This window comes from Pleurodeles waltl, chromosome 3_2, assembly GCF_031143425.1.
Source record: "Pleurodeles waltl isolate 20211129_DDA chromosome 3_2, aPleWal1.hap1.20221129, whole genome shotgun sequence".
NCBI lineage: Eukaryota > Metazoa > Chordata > Amphibia > Caudata > Salamandridae > Pleurodeles > Pleurodeles waltl.
In genome coordinates, this window is record NC_090441.1 from 200,200,559 (window position 1) to 200,222,913 (window position 22,355).

Below are 22,355 nucleotides of genomic sequence, written 5' to 3' on the forward strand. Positions count from 1 at the left end.
ATATGTCATGACACGTATGATGCCGCTCACCAATTATTTGTTAAATATATATATATATTTTTAAATATCTTGACCTTGAGAAATTGTTTCAGGCGCTGTTTAGCTGGGTACGTGTGGTGTGTTGCCTGGTAAACCCCCACTGCAAGATGGCCGACCTTTTCATTTTGTGCTGGCTCTTTGTTTACTCTACTGTAGCCCAGACGCTCCTCCTCACTGTCAGCCCCGATTCTACCTGCGAGCTCGTGCCAGGTGTGTGGGAGCACACAGTGGTGGGAGGAGCCACCCACGCCCTGCCCTCTCATTGGTCAGAACCGAGCAGCACTGGCCCAGAGCACGTGCCATGGATGAGAGGGCCAGGAGCTTCCTGCTCCAGCACAGAGGGGCCTTGCAAAGGGACCTGAAAACTCCCTACATCATGGACCACCTGGTGACTGATGAGGTGCTGAGCCTGGAAGAGGAGGAGCAAGTGAGAGCTCAGCCAACGCAGGCAGCCCGGGCTGCCGTGCTTCTGGACATGCTTCAGAACAAAGATGGGCGCGCCTACATCTCTCTGTACAACGCTCTGCTTCAAGAGGGCTACGTGCATCTGGCTTCCATGCTGCAGGATGGTCTCCCACTCCGGGCTGTTCCACGAGACCACCCTTCAGTGGACCAGACCGTCCCCTTTGTTAAGACTGCCCTCCTTGAAGGGGGAGTCCCCCAAAGGCCAGTGGTGTTTGTGACTAGGCCAGAGCTGGTACATGCTATTCGTAAGAACCTCTACCACCTTCAGAACGATGCTGGTTGGGTCCTGGTGCATGGCATGGCAGGTTGCGGAAAGTCAGTCCTGGCTGCAGAGGCAGTAAGAGACCAAAGTGTCTTGAAAGATTGTTTTCCTGGAGGTGTCCACTGGGTGCCTGTTGGCAAACAGGACAAGACTGGGCTTCTAATGAAGGTTCAGAACCTCATCACCAGACTGGAGCAGACCTGGCAGTTTTCACAGCGGCCAGCATTCAACATTGAAGAGGCAAAAGACCATCTGCGCCTGTTGATTATGCATCAGCATCCTCAATGCCTCCTTATCCTAGATGATGTTTGGGATTCCTGGGTCTTGAAGGCCTTCGATGTTCAGTGCAGAGTTCTTATCACAAGTAGAGATAGAAGCGTGCTTGACACCGTGTCTGGAAACACATTCTTGGTCCCCGTGGAGAGTGGACTTCCTCATAACAAGGCTTTGGAAGTATTATCCCTCTTTGTTGACTTGAAAATTGGGGATTTACCTGACCAAGCTCACGAAATCATAAAGGAATGTAAAGGTTCACCGCTTGTGGTCTCTTTAATTGGTGCATTGTTAAGAGACTTCCCAAATCGTTGGGATTATTACCTTCGACAGCTTCAGATTAAGCAGTTCAGAAGAATAAGGAAGTCCTCATCATATGACTATGATGCTCTTGATGAAGCAATGTCCATCAGTGTGGAAACACTTCACGAAGATTTCAGGGATTATTATAGAGACCTCGCTGTTCTGAAAAAAGGTGTTAAAGTGCCTCCGCAGGTCCTCAGTATACTTTGGGACCTGGAGACAGAAGAAGTTGAAGACATACTGCAAGAGTTTGTGAACAAATCCTTATTGTTTTGTGATCGAAATGGAACTTCATTTTTGTATTACTTACATGACCTTCAGCTAGATTTTCTCACAGAGAAATATCGCAGCCAGTTGCATGAGCTTCATACTAGTGTTGTTCATCAGTACCACAAACACCATAGCAAAAACAGGTCTACTTCCTTTCAAGGATACTGTAGGTACTGGTACCATTTCCTAGCCTATCATATGGCCAGTGCCAACATGCACCAGGAACTCTGCTCACTTCTTTTTTCATTGGATTGGATTAAAGCAAAAACAGAAGTTCTTGGGCCAGCTCACTTGATTCATGAATTTATAGAATATAGAGACATACTCGATAATGAGGACAATTCAGATCGTGAACATTTTCAAGAGTTTTTATCCTTAAACGGACACCTTCTCGGCCGCAGTCCATTTCCAAATATCATTCAATTGGGCCTTTGTCAGCCTGAGACTTCAGCAGTCTACAAACAAGCCAGACTACAAGCCAAAGAGGAACTTGGTGGAGGAGCCCTGTACCTAGAATGGATAAACCAGAATAGTATTGAGAATATGTCCTGTTTAGTCGTTCGCCCACATACTGATGCCGTTTACCACGCCTGCTTCTCCCACACCGGGGATAGAATAGCTTCTTGTGGTGCTGATAAGACATTGCAAGTATTTCAATCTGAAACTGGAGAGAATCTCTTGAAAGTGAACGCTCATGACAAAGAAGTGCTGTGCTGTGCCTTTTCTTTCAATGATACATTTATAGCCACCTGTTCAGCAGATACAAAAGTAAAGATTTGGGATTCTGTCACAGGTGTACTGTTAAGCATCTATGAAGAACACACGGAGCAAGTTAACTTCTGTCAGTTCACCAACACAGATTGTCAGCCTCTCCTAGCAACCTGTTCTAATGACTGCTTAGTCAAATTGTGGACGTTAAGCCAGAATCAGTGTCGTAATACATTGTTTGGTCACATGAAGCCTGTCGGACATTGTAGATTTTCACCTGATGATCAGTATTTGTCCAGCTGCTCTGCAGATGGAACTTTAAAGCTCTGGGATGTACCATCGGCCAATGAGCTTAAATCTATTAGCATTAAAAAGTTCTTAAAAACTCAAGATGACCAAGAGGAAGATTTCGACGTGTTGGTCAAAAGCTGCTCCTGGTCCTGTGACTGTTCTAGAGTTATGGTAGCTGCCAAGAACACACTTCTTATTTTTGATGTGGAAACCAGTGATTTACTAGCTGAGTTACAGACTAATCACAACACAACTATCCAATATTGCGACTTCTGCCCGAGTAGTCAATTGGTGGCTCTTGCCTTGGCCCATAATTTTGTTGAACTTTGGAATGCTGAATCATCCATAAAGGTTGCAGAATGCCGTGGACACTTAAGTTGGGTTCACTGTGTGAACTTTTCACCTGATGGCTCTTCACTTCTTTCTTCCTCCGAAGACCAGACAGTAAGGCTGTGGGAAACAGGGAAAATGGGCAAGACCACAGCTATGATTTTAAAGCGGGAATTTGATGTGGTGTTCAAGGATGATAACCCAGTGATACTGGCTCCTGACAGAAGACGACGTTTGCAATTAATTAATGGAAGGGTGGGAGACATCATCTGTCAGACGGGAACACATGACGCCAGTATCACTTGCTGTTGCCTAAGTTCTGATCTTCTCTTTGCTGCATTTGGAGATGAAGATGGAGCTGTACATGTATTAGAATTACCTAGTGCAAGAACTGTGAGATCTATAATAGGTCACTCACAATGCGTACAGCGTTGTGAGTTTACCATTGATAGTAAGACCCTTATTTCAAGCTCTGATGATGCCACAATTCAGATTTGGGACTGGCAGACGGGGCACTACAGAGTGCTGCAAGGACACAAGGAACCTGTGAAGAACTTTAGGCTTTTAGGCAATTCTGGCCTGCTGTCTTGGTCCTTTGATGGTACAGTGAAATTGTGGAATAGAAACACTGGGACAGTAGAGAAAGACTTCCTTTGCCACCATGGTGCTGTACTGTCTTGTGATGTTTCACATGATGCTACGAAGTTTGCCTCCGCTTCTGCGGATACAAGAGCTAAGATCTGGAACTTTGATAGTTCTTCTCCGCTTTATACACTAAAGGGGCACCAGGGATGCGTGCGATGCTGTCGCTTTTCAGCAGACAGCAAACTCTTAGCAACTGGGGATGACAATGGAGAAATAAGGATCTGGAGAGTGTCAGAAGGGACTCTACTTCGCTGTTGCTCCCACATGACTGCCAATGAAGAAGACATAGTACACCTGGGCTGGGTCACAGACCTTCACTTCTCTTCTGACAATGCAGTGCTGGTCTCCACCGGAGGTAATCTCAAGTGGTGGAATGCCAGAACAGGTGAATCCCTGCAGACCTTCTATACACAAGGGACAAGTCCAAAGTCAATTCACGTCTCTCCCACCTTCCAGTTATTTGTTACAATCGATAATCTCGGCATTCTCTACGTTTTGAAGGTATTAGAATGAATACCCAAGAGACATGAATAATACCGGAAATGTTATGATGGCACTTACTTTGCAGTGTTATGAGCTGGTAAAGGGCTTTCGTCTTATGAAATGAAAATACTCAAATGTCTTAAGGATTGAACCTAAATTATGTGCAATCGTCTGCCTTTTTAGCATGATTGTTAGTGTATTGTTACCAAGAGATTCTGTGTTTTTTTTGTGCTGTTTTAAAAATGGTACCACCGCAAGTGGCCTGCCAACAACTGGATACAGCAATAAGCATGATGCATTTTGAAAAGGTAAGCAGGGGAACAGTGCAAACGTTGAGAAAGTTTTAGTATACAACCTACTGCATCCATTAAAGGAGAGGTGTTTCAGTTCTTCCTGAATTGCTATATAGAATTGAATATGCATGAAAACGACCCTGTTCTGATGAAGCCTGCTGCGAGTGCGGAAATATTTGTTTTAGACCATAAGTCTCTCTTTCTATCTCTATTGTACACTATTTATTCAGTTCGTTCCTCTTTGACTTGGGGCAGCAAGTGGTAACTGGGCAGTATTCTTGATGATACTGTTGTCTGCCACTGGTGGCCAAGGGCCTCAGGTACTATTGCTCTGCAACTAGCCAGCCAAGTCTCCATTTGTATACCTGTCAATTCAGTAATACCTTAGTCAAATAAGTAAGCATTACTTTATAGGCGGTGTAGCTTTGAATATTGATAATGTTGTATGTAGTTTTGTAAGGCTATTTATAAAGTGTAGCGTACACCCCCATGGGAGGTCTCTCGGTGCTACGGTACATACAAACCTGGGCACTGATGCAGTCACAAGACCTGTTGAAAATAGACGAGAAATCTAATTGTTGCCAAACAGCCAACTATTGAGGTGTTTGCAAAATACAGTATGTGACGGGAATGCTATTAATCTCACAGACCGGTTATTCCAAAACAGAGTACCATGGACTCTGAAAGCTAATCCATCCCCTTCTTTTTTTTATATAGAACTTTAGGGACAACCATGAGTTTTTGAGAAGCAGAGCATAGGGCTCTAAAAGGATGATCCCTACTAAAAATATTCTGCAAGAAAACTGGGCAAAAGCATTGAGGATCCAGTTCCTAATACAAGCTGCTTTTAAATAATATTCCCATGTGAATAGGAAACCACCGTACCTGGCAAATTTAATGTGATACATGGTCAATATAGGTCGAAAATGGTTCTGGCAACAGCACTTTGAATCTAGTCTTGGAAAGTCAAAGGCATTAGTATCCACAATTCTCTGCGGGAAACTAGGAAAAAACATCTACAGAAAATCCTAAAAAGATTAAAAGAAACATGGCTTTGAAGACACCAGAATTTGTTGCCAAAGAGTGAGGCGATCCCCTATCATCATTGCAAGATTTCTATTGACTAATTTTGGTTTGTTACCAAAGGGGCAGCTTTCCTTTATGAAGCAGTGACCATTGCTACACTTTAAAGTTCAGTCCTGAGAGTTCAGTCAGAGTTATTCTTAAGAAACACTATAGGCATTTCTTAACCATAAAGAATTGTGGGATAGTTCAAATAGTGGATCACAAAACTAGAAAACTCTATCAGTTTATGGAGTTGAGATGCAACCTAAACAAGCCTATTATTATCAACATTTTCAGCGCAAGTAGACAGACCATGGATATGATGCAGACAGACCTGCAGAAAGCCTCCTTCCCACCCATTCACAGAAGGCAAAACTGGATAAAGCAGAAGTCTGAGGACAAGCCAAAAGTGATTCATTGCTACAGTACAATATGGCATTAATGCATTTCAAATGTCTGATATTTCAAGAGATCCAATCCTAACTGGGCAATGTCCCCATTGTGTTTTAACTGAAAGCATATCTTTTTCTTACAGAATATCAAAAATGTGTGTTTCAACTGATGCAAGATGTTCCATTGTAAAAGTGTGCCATGGTTTGTTCATCCACCAGTCTGTACAGAGTGTGAAATGAAGCTGCATCAGTCACCTTCGCTGTAGTGAAGGGGTGTGGGACCAGGTTTCCTCTTTCCTATCACAACAGGGATGCTCCTCCGGGGTCCCTACACAAGAAAAGCTGCACACGAGAAGCAACCATTCCATGGGCAGACACTTTCACACAGTGCCGCTGGTCGTAGAATTCACCCTCCCACATACTTGATTGTACTGTAAGACCAACTTGTAAGAAGTAACAATCCTTCCTGCCTCCTGCTCCTAACTGTGACTCCAGGAGTCCAAATCCCACCTGTATGTTGCCTTCATGCCCTTGCACCTAGGAACATGTGAATCTAGAGAGGTTGAAATAAACCTATCACCTTCCTCCATTTGTACCTCCACATTTATTAGATGCTCTGGGTTTAGAACTGTGATTCTAAAGGGGTTTAGATACCACCTATGTATTCTCTTCTACAATTGCTCTTTATGTTGTACAGCAAGCAAGTCTGTGCTTGGTCTTCATGTTTATTTTTTATTAGGTGTTGGTAGGTTTGGTAGCCTCAGAGCACTCTAGGCATCGAAATGCTGAAATACAACATTAAAACCTTAAATGATTCAGCAGTGTCCAAGAGGCTTAGGATTATGAAGGTGATTGCCAGTTTTGGATGTTTGACCGTAGGGCTTTTTCTCGCACATGAGATTCTCTTTTCCAACTTTCACCTATTAATAGCTCATAAGAGATCAAATCAACCCTCCAATCCAATTTTGATTGCCACAGAACCTGTCTAGCTATTTTGCCAACATAGTTTGGCTCTAGGGAAGAATGAAAATGTCTGGCTTGTTTTCATTAATTTTCAGTCCAGCAATCTCATGAAATGCCCTCAGCTCACCGTCAAGAACATCCAGAGTCCCTTTAGGATTTGCTAATTTTATTTAACACTTCATCAGCGATTAGTTCCGATATGTAAGCGTTTCTTCCGAATTCAATACCTGGCATACTTATATTCCACCTGAGACTGTGGGTTAAGAATTCTTTATCCAGGGCAAGGAGCCAGGGATCAAAGAAGCACTCCTGCCCCCCTCTCAGGAGTACTAAAGTATCTAAGAAGAAACAAGTAATAAAAAAACTCATACCTAATTACGTTCAGCCCCTGGTCCACTGCCCCTTGATCCGGCTCGAGTAGATCCATCTGACGCATAGTCTTTTGGAATCTAGCGTCAAAACAGTGGCAAGGGTCTTTGTTCTCCATGAGATATCAGTGAGCTTTAGAACCTTCGCCCGCCATGAGTGAAGCCGATCCGATCCGTGGTCGTAAGGATCAGCACTATAGCCTATCTTACTGACAAGTCAGAATTCTACAAGACAGCTTGGTATCTGACTTAATTAGAGCAGTATGTCAGTACTAGCTTATAAACCTAGGGAGACTTTGGCAGTGCTACCATGGTGGCCTTTGCTGTGGAGTAAATATTGTTTTTTAAGGTCAAAAAAGGGATAAAGAGAGTTAACTAGTATAATGCCTCTTCTGCTGGAGTGAACGTTCTGTTGCACATGCTGCCAAAATCTTGAAGCATGGTGGCCTTTCCTAATTTCAAGAGGGATATATCTATGATGAGCTATCTACACTGGTTCCAGGTCATCATCCTGAACTTGCATATGTTTGGAAAAGTCTGATGTATTTATATAGTCCTTCATGTGATCGGCATTTATATTTAGGCAGTATAAACATTTTTCTAAAAAAAACCTCTTAGTTTCTCTCACTCTTTGTATTTTAAAATCCTTTCAGATCTAATATTTGCCTGAATGTTCTATAAGTTTTGTGTAGCTTTCAGGTTTAAGTCAGGAGATGTCCTGCGTGGCTGCCTTTTTCATAACATTGTTTTAACCTTTGAACAAGTAGTGATACCGTTTAACCAGTTTAATAATAAAAACTGGGGCGTACAGTTATCAAAGGACTTGATCTTGGTTCCTACAAATGTATATCAGACCAATCTCTCATATGTTTGTTGAACATATAACCCTACGTTTGGCCTTCTGACCCTTCTCTGCCACCTAAAACTTACTTCAGGATTTCCCTGGATGTTTTTGTTACCTAAGGTGAGTGATAGGTGGCTGGATCTGTTATCATCTCTAAATCCCTAAAAATAATTAATTCACCTTTCGTACATGAGACCTGATACTAGCCACCTCTGTCAGGAAATTCACGTGCCCGCCTTTCATGCAGTAAACTGCAGTTAGTCTCATGGCCTCTCCTCCAAAGTCTGCTTTAAGGAAGAGAGGGGTGTTTGCAAACCAGAATGCGCTAATTACACACCAACTGGTTTGCGAGCAGCAGCTTATATTGCAGTCCAATTGATGTACTAGTTAGCAGCACTGCAGAATTTACTTTTCTCAGGAGGTCACAAAATGTTCTGCCTTATTCAAATTAATTAGGCAAGAGGCATTTTGCTTCCTTATAAAAATGCCTCTAAGTGCAAGGATTGCGGCCTGCAAAGCACGGTAGACCTACAACCTTTCGTGACATTTTTTAAATAGAAACTTTTGCCTTTTAGAGGGCTGTGCACTTCTTTAAAAATGTTCCCATAGAAGAAATAACACAGGGGAAGAGCATGCATTGCTTCTCTACTCTGGAACACTCTCTGCCCCCAAGACTGCTTCCCAAAGGTTTTCTTTTCAATTCAGTTTTAACTCAGACAGGTGTTGGTAGCTTAAATATTTTGTATTGCTATTTGTAATTCAGACTTAGTCGCAGAGGTTACTTTGTAGATGAGATGGAAGTTGACGGTCCGAGTTAACTTGAGAGGGAAATGGCATGTTAGCTCAGGGGAGTTGGGTGTTTACTTGCTTGCATAGGGTGGAGGACCAAGAGGACGTTTGGATGGCCCGAGTCCTCCTTCATTTTTATGTGCGTGGTTTCCACACAGTGCATGTGGGAGCTGAGGTGCAAAGATGTGGGGATGAACCTTTTTTCTGTGATGAAGAGTGCATCATGCTTATGATGGATTATAAGGGATGCAATGTCTGGTGTGTGAAGTACTGCAGAGTGGGTGTTAATCAGCAAGAGTTGCAATGTGCGTTCTGTAGTTTGAGGGTGTGTGGTAGTGGATTGTGAACAAGGTCGGGTCTGGGTGTTGTGCAAATGCTATGCGAGTGTCTGGATCATCTCTATCTGGGTGCGGTTATGGGGATTTGTAGAATGGACTGCTGGGTTAGGCACCCTATTTTATCTTATCTTGTAGGTTTCAGTGAAACACGGGTTCTGGTCCAAGCCCCTTCCTGGTGCTGACAGGCCCAAACAGGTGATACCCTTGTCAGTTCAGGAAGACGAGGTCAGGAGACAATGAGCCCAGCGTCTCAGACCTCCAACACAAGCAGCATTGAGCAAGATGGTGGCACATTAACTAAGCTCACGAGGCAGGAGCTAAAGTATCAATAAAATCTCTTTAAAAATGGGACCATCAATACTTGCTAATGTGGACCTGAGTAAATAAGCAAAGGGGGAAACCAGGGTGGTGTGAGAAATCTGATGCCTGCTGGGGGAACCTGAGCAGCAGACCTGATCGTGCAACCGCAGTACTGCTGCAGTGACTTGGCCTCTGCAGCCAGTGAGGTCGAGCTGCTGTCCAGAGGGTGCCGGGTCACCCGCAGAGCTCCAACGCAAGCGTGAATGGGCAGATACGGCCTTGCTGGGCTAAGTGAACGCTCGTGCCTGTCAGCCATCTTGAGGTGAGTGCCAGATCCCACCGGAGTTAAAAACCCTGTTTGCATGGCCCATGGTTACAACCGGTGAGCGTGGCCCCACCAGCAACGTTCTCACACCAAACATTCTACAGCACCTCCAAGGCGCTGTGGGTGGCCCATCCAGAACTATAGACACTTGTCACTTGATAGTCCACAGGGAGAATTGGGCAGCTCAAGAGTGATTAGGCCCCGAATGTGGGACTGCTGCTGTGGCCGTTGTATCCCGCTGCGCTACCTACCCTGTCCTGTCATGTTGTAAACTTCTGCAGGTCTTGAGCCCTGCCAGCTAGGGTGAATAGAGGTGCACACCTCCTGTTGATTGACCTGGTGATGAGGAAAAGTACAAGTGTTAGTGATCTCAGCAACATCGGAATAATGGGCAAGCAGGATAGTAAACAATCTAAGCTCACCTTCAAGGGTGCGAGGAGGAGCAACAAAGCACAAGACGGCTCCTCAGACCCGGACAGCCCTCCTGACTTCTCTCCACACCAGCAGAGGAGCAGCAGGAAGCCAGAACCCTCCCGCTGGAAATTAAGGGTATCCCAGCAGCTATTACTAACAAAATAGACTCATTGTCACAGAGAATGGATGGCAAGGAACACCTAGATCGCCAACAAACTTGAATCGACATGCCGGAGAGACGAATCTCTGACATTGAGGATGAAACAGCAAAGCAAACCAAAGTCCATGAAGAACTTTGACTATAGCTCGAAAAAGTAAAAACAAAAGGCGAGGACTTGGAAGCCGCTCACGACGATCCAACCTAAGCATAATTGGAATCCTGGAGTCGAGAAACATGCGGCAAGCTGAGCTCTATGTAAAAAAAATTGTAACATACATCTTTGGTAAAGAACATCTTTCGTCAGTGTTTATAGTGGAGTAAGCACACGGATCACTGGTACCCAGGCCTGTCCTGGAAGCACCACCACAGCCCCTCATTATAAAAATTACTGAGACAGGGATAAAATACTGCAACTAATCAGGGAAAAAGGTACTATACAACACAAAGCCTCCACTGTATCTTTGTACCCCGATTTCACCCAGGCAGTTCAAGAAGTTTGAAGAACATTTATTCCAACTAAGAAGAGACCATGGACCTGATTACGACCTTGGCGGAGTGCATTACTTCATTACCAATGTGAAGGATATCCTGCCCCCATATTACAAGTTACATTGTATCCTACGGAACTTGTAATATGACGGACGGGATATCCGTCACGCTTGGGACAGAGTAATCCCCTCCGCCAAGGTTGTAATCTGGGCCTACGTGACATGAACATACAGTACGCTACGTTGTATTCAGCAAGGCAGCACTACACCTTGGATGGCAAGACCCACCTGGTTACACCACTGTAAGAGGGCAATTACTTAATTAAACACACAGAAGGAATAACTAGACAACCCCGTGGGAGAGCTGCAGACTCCTGAGCAACACAATGCGATGATTCGGAATGATGACCAACCTTTCAACTCTTCTGTATGGAGCAACCATTGACACTAACCACACGGAGATTGAGATGCGCCTTCTCCTTGATAGCTGCTCTACACCCCTGCCTAGGGTCAGGGGAGGAAGGCGCTGGGGATGGGAATGTATTACAACGTATGTATCCAAGATAAAACAGACTACAGAGTCTGCCCAACAATAACATGGAACAGTCACCTGTACAAGTGTTCCCTCTTATAGGTGCAGAATACCAAATGGTCCCACTGGGTCATTGGGCCTCATCGCTCACTAATTCACTTCTGGCCGCCATACAGAATGATGAGCATTCTGATCTTTTTGATTGCACTCTATTGTAATAGTTATGTTACTGCTTTTTGTTTAAGGAATGGGGCTGGGGTAATTCATTGAGAAGTTGGGGTTTGATGTGGGGGATTTAAAGGGCAGGGGATTCAAGGCGGCAGTTGTGCACAAAATATCAAGATAGGTGCACACTGAACAAGCGCAGCAGCCATACATGACTATGACCGATTGCTTGGGGACTTAACCCACACGCTTAGTCATTTTTTAAAACGCCACTTGTTTTCCTTAAAAAAATAGGATGTGTTTTTTTTTTTTTTTTTTTTTAAAGAAAGTTTCGCAAACTATTTTAGAAGTAGGCAGTGGTCGCAGGGACCACGGCGTAGTCCTTAACACGTTTTTTTCAACTTTGACAAAGGGGTTCCTTGGAGATCCCTTCCCATTTGTGAATGCATTAGCACCTCTTTAGGGTGTTGGTAAAATATTTATTGATTGTGACTGGATTTAGTTCGCAAAACATTAATACAGAGCATAAGGAATTGGTATTTGGAAGGGACTTCAGTGCTTCAAATGGGCAAGTACTGTCTGATACTGAGTGCCTGCACTTCTTTCATTTGAAATGAAGAGTACCTGCACTACTCAGCACTGCTGCAATACATTTACTGAGAGAGTACCTGCACTTCTCAGCACTGCTGCAATACTTTCAGTGGGAGAGTACTGGCACTACCTTTAATGGGAGAGTACCAGCACTCCTCAGCACTGCTGCAATACATTTAATGGGAGAGTACCCGCACTCCTCAGCACTGCCGCAGTACATTTACTGAGAGAGTACCTGCACTTCTCAGCACTGCTGCAATACTTTCAGTGGGAGAGTACTGGCACTACCTTTAATGGGAGAGTACCAGCACTCCTCAGCACTGCTGCAATACATTTAATGGGAGAGTACCCGCACTCCTCAGCACTGCCGCAGTACATTTACTGAGAGAGTACCTGCACTTCTCAGCACTGCTGCAATACTTTCAGTGGGAGAGTACTGGCACTACCTTTAATGGGAGAGTACCAGCACTCCTCAGCACTGCTGCAATACATTTAATGGGAGAGTACCCACACTCCTCAGCACTGCTGCAGTACATTTACTGAGAGAGTAGTGGCATTTCTCAGCACTGTCGCTGTACATTTAACGTAAGAGTATTGGCACTCTGCGAGAGCAAATATGTAATCTGGATAGTGCGTACCTGCACCTCTATACGACCATTTAAAGCCCTCGATGCCCTAAACACACCCCTTCCAAATACCAGTTTGGTATAATTGCTAAATGGGTTTAGAACATCTGAAAAAGGCTTTTCACAAACCCTCTGAAAATTTTCATACACTAAAACTCTTTGTACATTTTGTCCCAGGTTGCAAAAAAAATGGTTGTAATTTGCAACCAGTTAAGAATTTTAAAAGCTGACCTATGTACTTATAGATTGGTCTTTAATATTCTGAATTGTAGTGAGTTGTAACCTGACCTACCTCATGAATATGTTGATGAGGTAGGTCACAAGTTGCGACTCACTAGAATTACATGGATGGTTGTCTTCTGGGGTTAAAAACTGCTTTGTACATCAGACCCCTAAGTCCTTTATAGGTTTCTTTTTTCGTACTGCCCCTGCCCTGTAATATCCTATAGTATCCATAGGTTGTAGACTTTGTTTTCATAATCGTTAGTGGTAATGGAACATTTAATCAACTTTGTACGAGTATCTGTTTTCCAAAACACAGTACAGGAACCACATGAAAGTTCATTCCATTTCCATGGAAACTTGTGTCGTAAAACCTTGTTTGGGGGGTTGTTTTTAAAGTAATGACTGTGACCTAGTATTTTCTTTTCTCTTGTTGAATAATCTGTGGTGATTGATTGGTCCTGGGGTGCTTTCACAGACCTCCAGCTTTGATCACAAATTTAGGGGTCTGATTGGCTCCCTTAGCTAAAACCTCTGTAGTACAAATCCTGGAAATAAATCCAGACAAAGCAACCTATTCCGGGGGGCAAGCAGGCAACGTGAGGAGTCCAAGGGCAATGGAGTGAGCCAAACGTTAAACAAGCTTTGGCAGAGTCAGTAAGTCTCACCTTTGGGACTTGTTTGCTTTGCCAACACCTGGCAATGCTGTACAACATCAGCAAGATGCTGTGCAGCATGGCAAAAAAAGCATTTTGTAGGCACACACATGCATGGGCGCCATTTTGATTTATATATTAATGATGGATCCATAAATTTTAAAAAATTCAAAAGAAATAACACGAAATAGTTTTTTTTTTTTTTAAGGTCAGCAGTAATTTTCTGCCTGGTTCTTCCCAAAATACAATTTAAAAATATATCTTTTAAAAAAAAAGGCAGTGGGCATGGGGGCAATTGGGGAGCAGGTTAGGAGGAATAACTTGGAGTAGATGAGGACGGCTAAAGCTGCACACGAGGGAGAGCAACAAGAAGAAGCATGTGAGCGAGAAAACAACACAAAGCATGGGCAGGGAGGAAGTTCAGGGGGAGAAGCACAAAAGAGAGAGAGCAACATGGGCCTGCAGGGGGTGGTATTTGCTGGGGTGAGAAGCACACAAGGTAAAGTTGGAAGACTCATGTACTCTGCTGGAATACTTAAGCAAAAAAAAATTGTGCCCCAAATGTGAGCTGTGGAATGATAGAAGCCAGCCAATCATAGAAATGGTTAAGAGGCTATGCTGCAGGGGTAGGACAAACACAAGCTGGGACAAGGAAAGCCATTGAATAAAAAACAAACATATTAGAGTGACGGTAAAACCAACTGTAGCAAGCTGGCTCTGTCTATACTATATCAAAATATAGGGGGTCATTCTGACCCTGGCGGTAAATACCACCAGGGCCGGGGTCGGCGGTAGCACCGCCAACAGGCTGGTGGTGCTCCGCCGGGCATTCTGACCGCGGCGGTACAGCCGGTTCGCCCGCCAGGAACAGGATGGCGGTATGGGGTGTCGTGGGGCCCCTGCAGTGCCCATGCCATTGGCATGGGCACTGCAGGGGCCCCCGTAAGAGGGCCCCACAAAGAATTTCAGTGTCTGCTTTGCAGACACTGAAATTCGCGACGGGTGCAACTGCACCCGTCGCACCTTCCCACTCCGCCGGCTCCATTCGGAGCCGGCTTCCTCGTGGGAAGGGTGTTTCCCACTGGGCTGGCGGGCGGCCTTTTGGCGGTCGCCCGCCAGCCCAGTGGGAAACCCAGAATGACCGCCGCGGTCTTTTGACCGCGGTACGGTCTTCTGGCGGTTCCCGCTTGGCCAAGCTTAGAATCACCCCCATAGTGTGCACAGAGTCCAGGGGTTCCCCAGAGACTTAACAGAGGCCATAGTAGATAATACTAATGCTCTTTTGTAGTAGTGTGGTCGAGCAGTTAGGCTTATCAGAGGGTAGTGCAAAGCATTTGTTGAACACACACAGAAAATAGAAGAAGCATACACTCAATGACTTAACTCCAGACCAATGGTTTGTATGTAGCAAAAATACCTTTTCTTAATTTATTTTTAGAATCACAAGATTAAAGTTGCATGTAAGTACTTCAATAGATTTGTATTTCACACATGTATCAACAGTACTTTGTTTCAAATCGATAAGTTATACAGTTTTTTAATTATTGGCAATAATCTGTTTTGAAAATGGGCACAGTGCAATTTTCAGAAACAGTTCCTGGGGGGGGGGGAAATGTTAGATCGTTTTAGAGGGAAGTACAACACTTACAGTTTCAGTCTCCGGGTTTTAGGAAGTCCACCGGTTGGGGTTCAAGTTAACCCCAAACACCCACCACCAGAGACACAGGGCTGGCCGAGTGCAGAGGTCAAAGATGAGCAAATTTAACGTGGGCCCCTATGGAGACAGGGGGTACTCGGAATCAGGTCTGCCTGCAGGTAAGTTCCTGTCACCTCGGAGGGCAGACCAGGGGGGATTAGAGGATCACCAGAGGGGCCACAAGTAGACACACACCCTCAGCGGCACAGGGGCGGCCAAGTGCAGGGCGCAAACAGAACGTCGGATTTCCAATGCTGGTCTATGAGGTGACCCCGTGGGTCACTCAGAGGCTGCAGGTGAGGTCCAGGGGGATGTCTCGGGCACACCACTGGTTGGACAGGGACGAGGGCCGCCTGCTGAACATGGCTGCACCGGGTGTTGGTTTCTCCAAGGCCTGGGAGCTGCGGGTGCAGTGGGTCCTATGGCATCGGATACCTCTGTCCAGAGATTTCATGGTCAGGGGAGTCCTCAGGATTCCCTCTGCAGGAATCGTTGTGGAGGGGTGGAGAGGTCAACCCATGGTGGGCACTTGCTCAGAATCACCTAAGATCCTCTCTAGCTTGTTGGGCCCCCTGGACATGACATCCAGAGTGAGGTGGGAGTCCTTAGTTGTTGTTGGTTTTTCTTAGACAGGGCTGCTGTCCTCTGGAGTTCTTGGACTTTTAGGTTGCAGGGCAGTCCTCTGGAGCTTGGCAGAGGTCGCTGGTCCTGCTGGACACGTCGCTGTTCTTTTGCAGGTTCTTTGAAGCAGGAGACAGGTCAGTAGGGCTGGGGCCAAATCAGTTGTCGTCTTCCTTCTTCTCTGCTGGGGTTTCAGCTTAGCAGTCCTTCTTCTTCTTCTTGGGTCGCCATGAATTTGGTGATATTGGGTTCAGGGAAGCCCTTAAATACAAGATTTAGGGGCGTTACAGGGGTCAGGGGGCAGCAGCCAATGGCTACTGTCCCCGAGGGTGGATACACCCTCCTTGTGTCCACTCCCTTTGGAGCGAGGGGCACATTCCTATCCCTATTGGTCCCTGTCCTCCAAGCCATGATGGAGGATTCTGCAGGGAGGGGTCACTTCAGCACTGGACACCTTAGGGGTGGTTCCAGCTGAAATAGTCACTCCTCCTTGTTTTTCCTAAGTTTCCCGCTGAACTCTGCCAAAAGTGGGGCTTTGTCCGGGGGCGGGCCTCTCCACTAGCTGGAGTGCCCGTGGGCACTGTAACACGAGGCCTGAGCCTTTCAGGCTCACCGCCAGATGTTACAGTTCCTGCAGGGGGGAGGTGTGAAGCACCTCCACCCAAAGCAGGCTTTGTTTCTAGTCTCAGAGAGTACAATGGCTCTCACCCCATGGGGTCAGAAACGTGTGTGCTCGCGGGAGGCTGGCATAGACCAGTCAGTCCTACACTAGAGGATTGGGTAAAATACAGGGGGCATCTCTAAGATGCCCTCTGTGTGTATTTTTAATAAATCTCACACTGGCATCAGTGGGGGTTTATTGTGCTGTGAAGTTTGATACCAAACTCCCCAGTATTCAGTGAAGCCATTATGGAGCTGTGGAGTTTGAATTATCAAACTCCCAGACCATATACTTAATATGGCCACGCTGCACTTACAATGTCTAAGAATGGACTTAGACTCTCTAGAGGCATATTGCTCATGAAGCTATTCCCTCACCTGTAGTATGGTGCACCTTGCCTTAAGGCTGTAAGGCCTACTAGAGGGGTGACTTACCTATGCCACAGGCAGTGTTTTGTGGGCATGGCATCCTGAGGGGGATGCCATGTCGACTTTGCCTTTTTCTCCCCATTAACACACACAATCTGCCTTGGCAGTGTGCATGTGTTAGGTGATGGGTCCCTTAGGGTGGCACAACACATGCTGCATCCCTTAGGGACCCTCTCTGGTCACATGGCCCCTGGTACCACTGGTACCTTTTACAAGGGACTTATTTGTATGCCAGAGGTGTGCCAATTGTGGAAGCAATGGTACATTTTTAGGGAAAGAACACTGGTGCTGGGGCCTGGTTAGCAGGATCCCAACACACTCTCAGTCAAGTCAGCATCAATATCAGTCAAAAAGTGTGGGGTGGGGGGGGTTAATGCAACAAGTGGCAGTTTCCTACACCAACCATTGGTAAACAATGGGCAGGCTATAAGCCCCTTCAAGAACTTGGTAAGCCCACAATAGGTCATTTGCAAATAGACACCTAGTGCTGTCTGGTAGCCTTAACCTAAAAAGAAGAGGATTTGCAGCGGGTGAGCAGATTGGGTATGGTTCAGCCATTCTCTCACCTGCCCTGTCTGCTTGTCAGAAACTATTGGCCGGCAGCAGTGAGGTACCATTGGAGAGGTCCCAGCCACTGCATGAGCTGCACAGACAGACAGAAAGGATATCATTTGGAAATAGGAAAACGGAGGAGCTTAGAGCGGAGGGGAACAGGCAGGACAGGCCCATAGATGGGTACAGATACCAGTGGATGCAGGGCAGAAGAGCTGATGGGTCCCACTGATACCAGCAGCAGAGCAGATAAGTGAAACCCGCAATGAAGAGGAGTGACAGACAGACCCTGAGACCGCCATGATGGGCAAGTTAGGGCCTCACAGGTGAGAGGGAAACCAGAGGCGGCTTAGTGAGGAGGAGGGAGAGGACTGTGGTCGAGGCTGGTGGAGGAAGGACGAAGAAAGGGTGGCCCAGCGTAGAGGATCTCTTGAGAGAGGAGGGTTTTAGAGTCGTGTCTGTTGTGAAAGCACTACCTTAGATGATGGGGGTGGAGTGAGAGTAACTGTTAAGTCCGCCTCCCCATTGCTAGCTCTCAAAGATTACCCTGGATTAAGAGGCCAAGTTTTAGAACTCTGCTGTTTGTTCCACCCCTCCATCCATTTTCCTTCTGTGCCCGCTTTGTGGGCACCACAGGGGCCATGTATCTGAGGAGGGTATCTTGTCCCAAGGAAAAAGGTCCCTGCAAAGTCCCAGTCGGCTAGAAAGAAAGATATCATGTATCTTGAAGTGGACCTCAAAAGTGCTTTGATAGCCAATCATAACAAACTGTACAAGAATGTCATTTCAAGGGAGGCACAGAGAGACAAGTGGGATAGTTTACTTGATATGAACTCAGAGGCGGACGAGAAAGAGTAATAATATCCTACCCTGAGAGACTTGGCCCCAGTGAGAGACTCCAAAATCACCACAGAACAGAACATTTACACTCTGGTAGCAAATCTTGGGCTATTGAGGATAGGCTTGTGGAAATTCTCCATTAAAGGGGGGGTCATTGAAAAGATGGTTCTAGAGCACTTCATGGACATTACGAATATGAAGAAACAAATGCAGGTCTTGAGGGGAGACATGCAATGACGGGCTGTGTAAGCGGAGGATACTGAGGGGTGTTCCAGAAGGGAAAAGCTTAGAATTGTGGGGGTGCTTTAGCAACCTGAGGGACAGGTGGTTGACCTGTTTGTGGAATCACTCAAAATGGATGTACTGCAGCCAAAGGTTCTTCCCAAACTGTTTTTGGTGGAAATAGAGTGCCGGTCCTCCTTCCCCACCAGGGGCAGACCCAAGGCTATGACTTGTAGGGACAGAGATATAATTTTACATCCTCCGTGTTAGGGACAGAAACATCATTCAGCAGCAAGAGAGAAAGGCTCGTTGTAGTATGAGGTGGCTAACTTCATTTTCTTTTCAGCTCTTACCAAGGCAGTGCAAAAACAGTGGAGAATAATGTGGCAAAGAAGGAAACACTACAAACGGGAATTACATACACGATGTTGTACATGACCTGGTATCAGCAGAGAGGAAATACTTGTATTTTGGACACCAGATGATGCCGTGGACTCACTGCATGGTTGGCATAATGCTGGAGGGAAAAGTCTGAGAGACACAGAAGACTCAGAAACAAGATGTAGTGGACTCCTGGAGAACAGTGGAGTGAAAGGTGGAGCTGATATACCCCCTAAACCAAAAAGCAATTGAAGGAGAGCAGAACAAGATGGTGAAAACAACAGAGGGAGCACCCCACCCCATCCTCCCCTACACACACACACACACACACACACAGAATAGAACAGACCCACAAAGGGGGCAGAGATATTGGAAATGGATACTATTGGGGCAGGAATGTCTCCTGCATGGAGACTACCATGTACCCCTTCCCTGAGTGGCCAAGTGCATGTAAAACTGATATCCTGATTTGTATTTTGGCCCTGGTGTCATGCTAATTGATGAGGGCAAGGCATGCCCCTGACATATCCAGGATGTTCCTATGACCTAGTGGGGCGAACCAACAATGCCCTCAGAGTAACCAGATGACTCCATTACCTGTCCTGGGTTTAGCACCTAAAGCCTTTGCGGCACTATTCCACATTTGATAGTTGACCGGACCTTTATATCTGAGTCAGTGAGTGGATGGCCTACGGATCCCTCTTGTGTTAAGTTTGGCTGTTATGTAAGACCACAAACATTGCACTGTGTATGTCAAGTGTGTATATAGTATGCATGTTTTACCTGTGTGGTAGTAAGACTCTGATGGGAGTACTGAAGACAGTGGGATCCATGTTTGATGCTCAGGTTTGGCATGGCACAAAAAGGAGGATGAACACAGCCTTCCCGGGCAGTGGAAGTATAATGTCTGCATTCCTGCGGCCAGTTGGTGTAGACCCAGACACTGAAGTGAGGAGGATGGGGACAGGGCTGTCTTTAGAAACTCCATGAAGACTTGATTAGCTCAAGACTGCTGAGTTGTTGTTCTTGAGACCTACTATTTGGTCGATAGTAGGGGTGACCGGTGGGACTCTAGCTTCTTTTGTTCAAGATGAGGAAGTTTGTAGGTAAGGCCTGTTCTTTTGTCTGTCTCTGGTTACTGCTTCAGAAAGACTGAATACAGCCCGATGTAGAAAATCACACATCATTGAGCCCTTCTTGTGGGTGTTCTTGCTTGGAGATAGTGCCCGTGCTACAGTCACTTTACACAAAGAATGTGCCTGGAGACCTGCCTGAGAATGACACTTGAAAAGAGCACCAACCTAACTGGTTCTGAAGGTTGAAATAGTGGATCCACATCCCCTCTCTGGAAAACATGTATAAACGTCAGGTCCAAACATCCTACTTTTTTCCAGTTCCAAGTTCTTCATAACCACACCAGTGCTCCACAGAGTACTCAAAGAACTGCTGGTGGCTGCCTGACAGCAGTCTCTCACAGATAAGGGGACATCACCTATAGGCGGCCTAGTGCCTAGATGTCTGTCTGCCTATGGAGAGAGGGAAGGTGTATGTCTGGCTCTGCAGGAGGACTGACCTTACAGATAGAGAAGCCTGGTGTGTTCTTTTTTTGTGAAGAACATGCAGAGAAAGCTGACAGCCTGCGAGAGAGAAGCCTGGACCAACCAGTGCTGAGTGTGGGTCTCCCGGTTTCTCTATGCGGTTCCCTTTGAGGGAGCACCTAGTGAACACCTGCACTCTGCTTTGACTAAAAGTCCCTGAAGAGCAGAGACTCATTAGTCGAGTCCTCATTCTATGATCACCCTTATCCTAACTGAGGAGGGGGTCTTTCCTTCAGGTGGGCCTGCGGGAAGGCTTCACACAAGGCTAGGTGGACATGGACCCTGTAGGGGTGGTAAGGAAGGGGCTCCACAGCGCGGTAGGGTGAAGGCTTGTAGGGCTGGCCGGTGTATACCCTGGCATTCTTAGCCTTGGTTACTGAGAAAGGTCACATTCCAATAAGGCTCAGTGAATGAGCTGCCTTCTGAAGAAACCACTCTTAGTTTTCTGTGCTTTTCTTTGTTTCCCTTTTTACAGCCCCTCCCACCCATTAATGTAATGGCAGTCAGCACCCCCTGCTGTTCTTACCATTGCTGGATGCACAAAGGGGCAACATTCAGAGCTAAAACCCACTGTTCATGGGGCGCTTCACACCGATGCTGAGACCGGTCTTAACATAGCGAAGGGAACTGGGGCAGTTCGCGCCCGTGGTGACACCAGTTCTAAGCATATAATAATAAGCCGGGGACTGTCATACCTGTAGTGGCACTGGTTCTAAGCACAGAGAATGGAACTGGGGCATTTCATATCAATGCAGAGACCAACTGTAAACACCAAGAATGAAACTGTGGCACTTCACACCAGTGGCAATATCTGCTCTAAGAACAGAGAATGAAACTGTGGCACTTCACACCAGTGGCAATATCTGCTCTAAGGACAGAATGAAACTGGGGTACTTCTATCCAATGGAGAGTCCGGTTCTATGTGCAAAATTAAGCTGGGGGACATCGTACCGGTGGCGAAAATGGTTCTGAAAACAGATTGGAAGTGGGGCGTTTCATAGCTGTAGTAAGCTCAAAGAATGAAGCTGGGGCACTTCATACCTAGTGCAAGACCAATCCTAACCACAACAAGTAGAATTTGGGCGACTCATACCAATGGCGGGACTGGTTCTAAGCATAAACAGTGGAATTGGGACACTTCATACTGATGGCAGACTGGACCCAAGCACCGAGAATGAAACAGTTGCACTTGTATTAATGCCAAGATCGACTCTCGGCACAGAAAAAGGAACTAGGGTGCTCCACACCTGTGGGGAGCCCATTTCTAAGCACAGAAAATGAAGCTGAGGCCTGTTATACTAATAGCGTGACCAGTCCTAAGCACAGAGGTACTGTAGGAAATCTGACTTTTCTGCATGGTCACCTCAGATTTTTCACCTTTTGCTGGACCCAATATCTTTTTTTGACCATAGAATACTTCACCTTATCCCTGTTAACCAGTAGTAAAGTGTGTTTAATCATCATTAAATGGGTGTATTCGTGATTGGCACATTTAACTTGCCTGTAAGCCCCTTCCATATGGTGTAAAAAGTTAAACCCAAGGCCTGGAAGTTAAATGCCACTTTTAGACTGCATCAACTATTGTGCCAAACACTCGAATGGCAGGACAAACATGGCTTCAGGTCTACCCTATATAGCCTGACTTCTTCATTGTAAACCTGCAGTGCGACTTGTTAAAATATCCTTTTTGGCAGCCAGAAACCTCCCTTTTAAATATTAGAAAGTCACCCCTAGGTCAGCCTGGAAGCTCACAAGG

The 22,355-nt window shown here is 45.9% G+C and overlaps 2 protein-coding genes across 2 annotated transcripts in view; both read left to right on the top strand.

Moving 5' to 3' along the window:
• LOC138286694 (beta-galactosidase-1-like protein) overlaps positions 1–22,355 on the top strand; it is a 296,524-nt gene that overhangs the window by 223 nt on the left and 273,946 nt on the right. The gene's annotated exons all lie outside the window — the stretch shown is intronic.
• LOC138286693 (apoptotic protease-activating factor 1-like) lies at positions 219–6,403 on the top strand. The gene has a single exon (XM_069227178.1). The coding sequence runs from the start codon at positions 341–343 to the stop codon at positions 4,097–4,099; it is 3,759 nt and encodes a 1,252-aa protein (XP_069083279.1). The 5' UTR covers positions 219–340; the 3' UTR covers positions 4,100–6,403.

Coding starts and splice junctions, on each gene's coding strand:
- LOC138286693 (XM_069227178.1), top strand. CDS start 341: ATGGATGAGAGGGCCAGGAGCTTCCTGCTCCAGCACAGAGGGGCCTTG.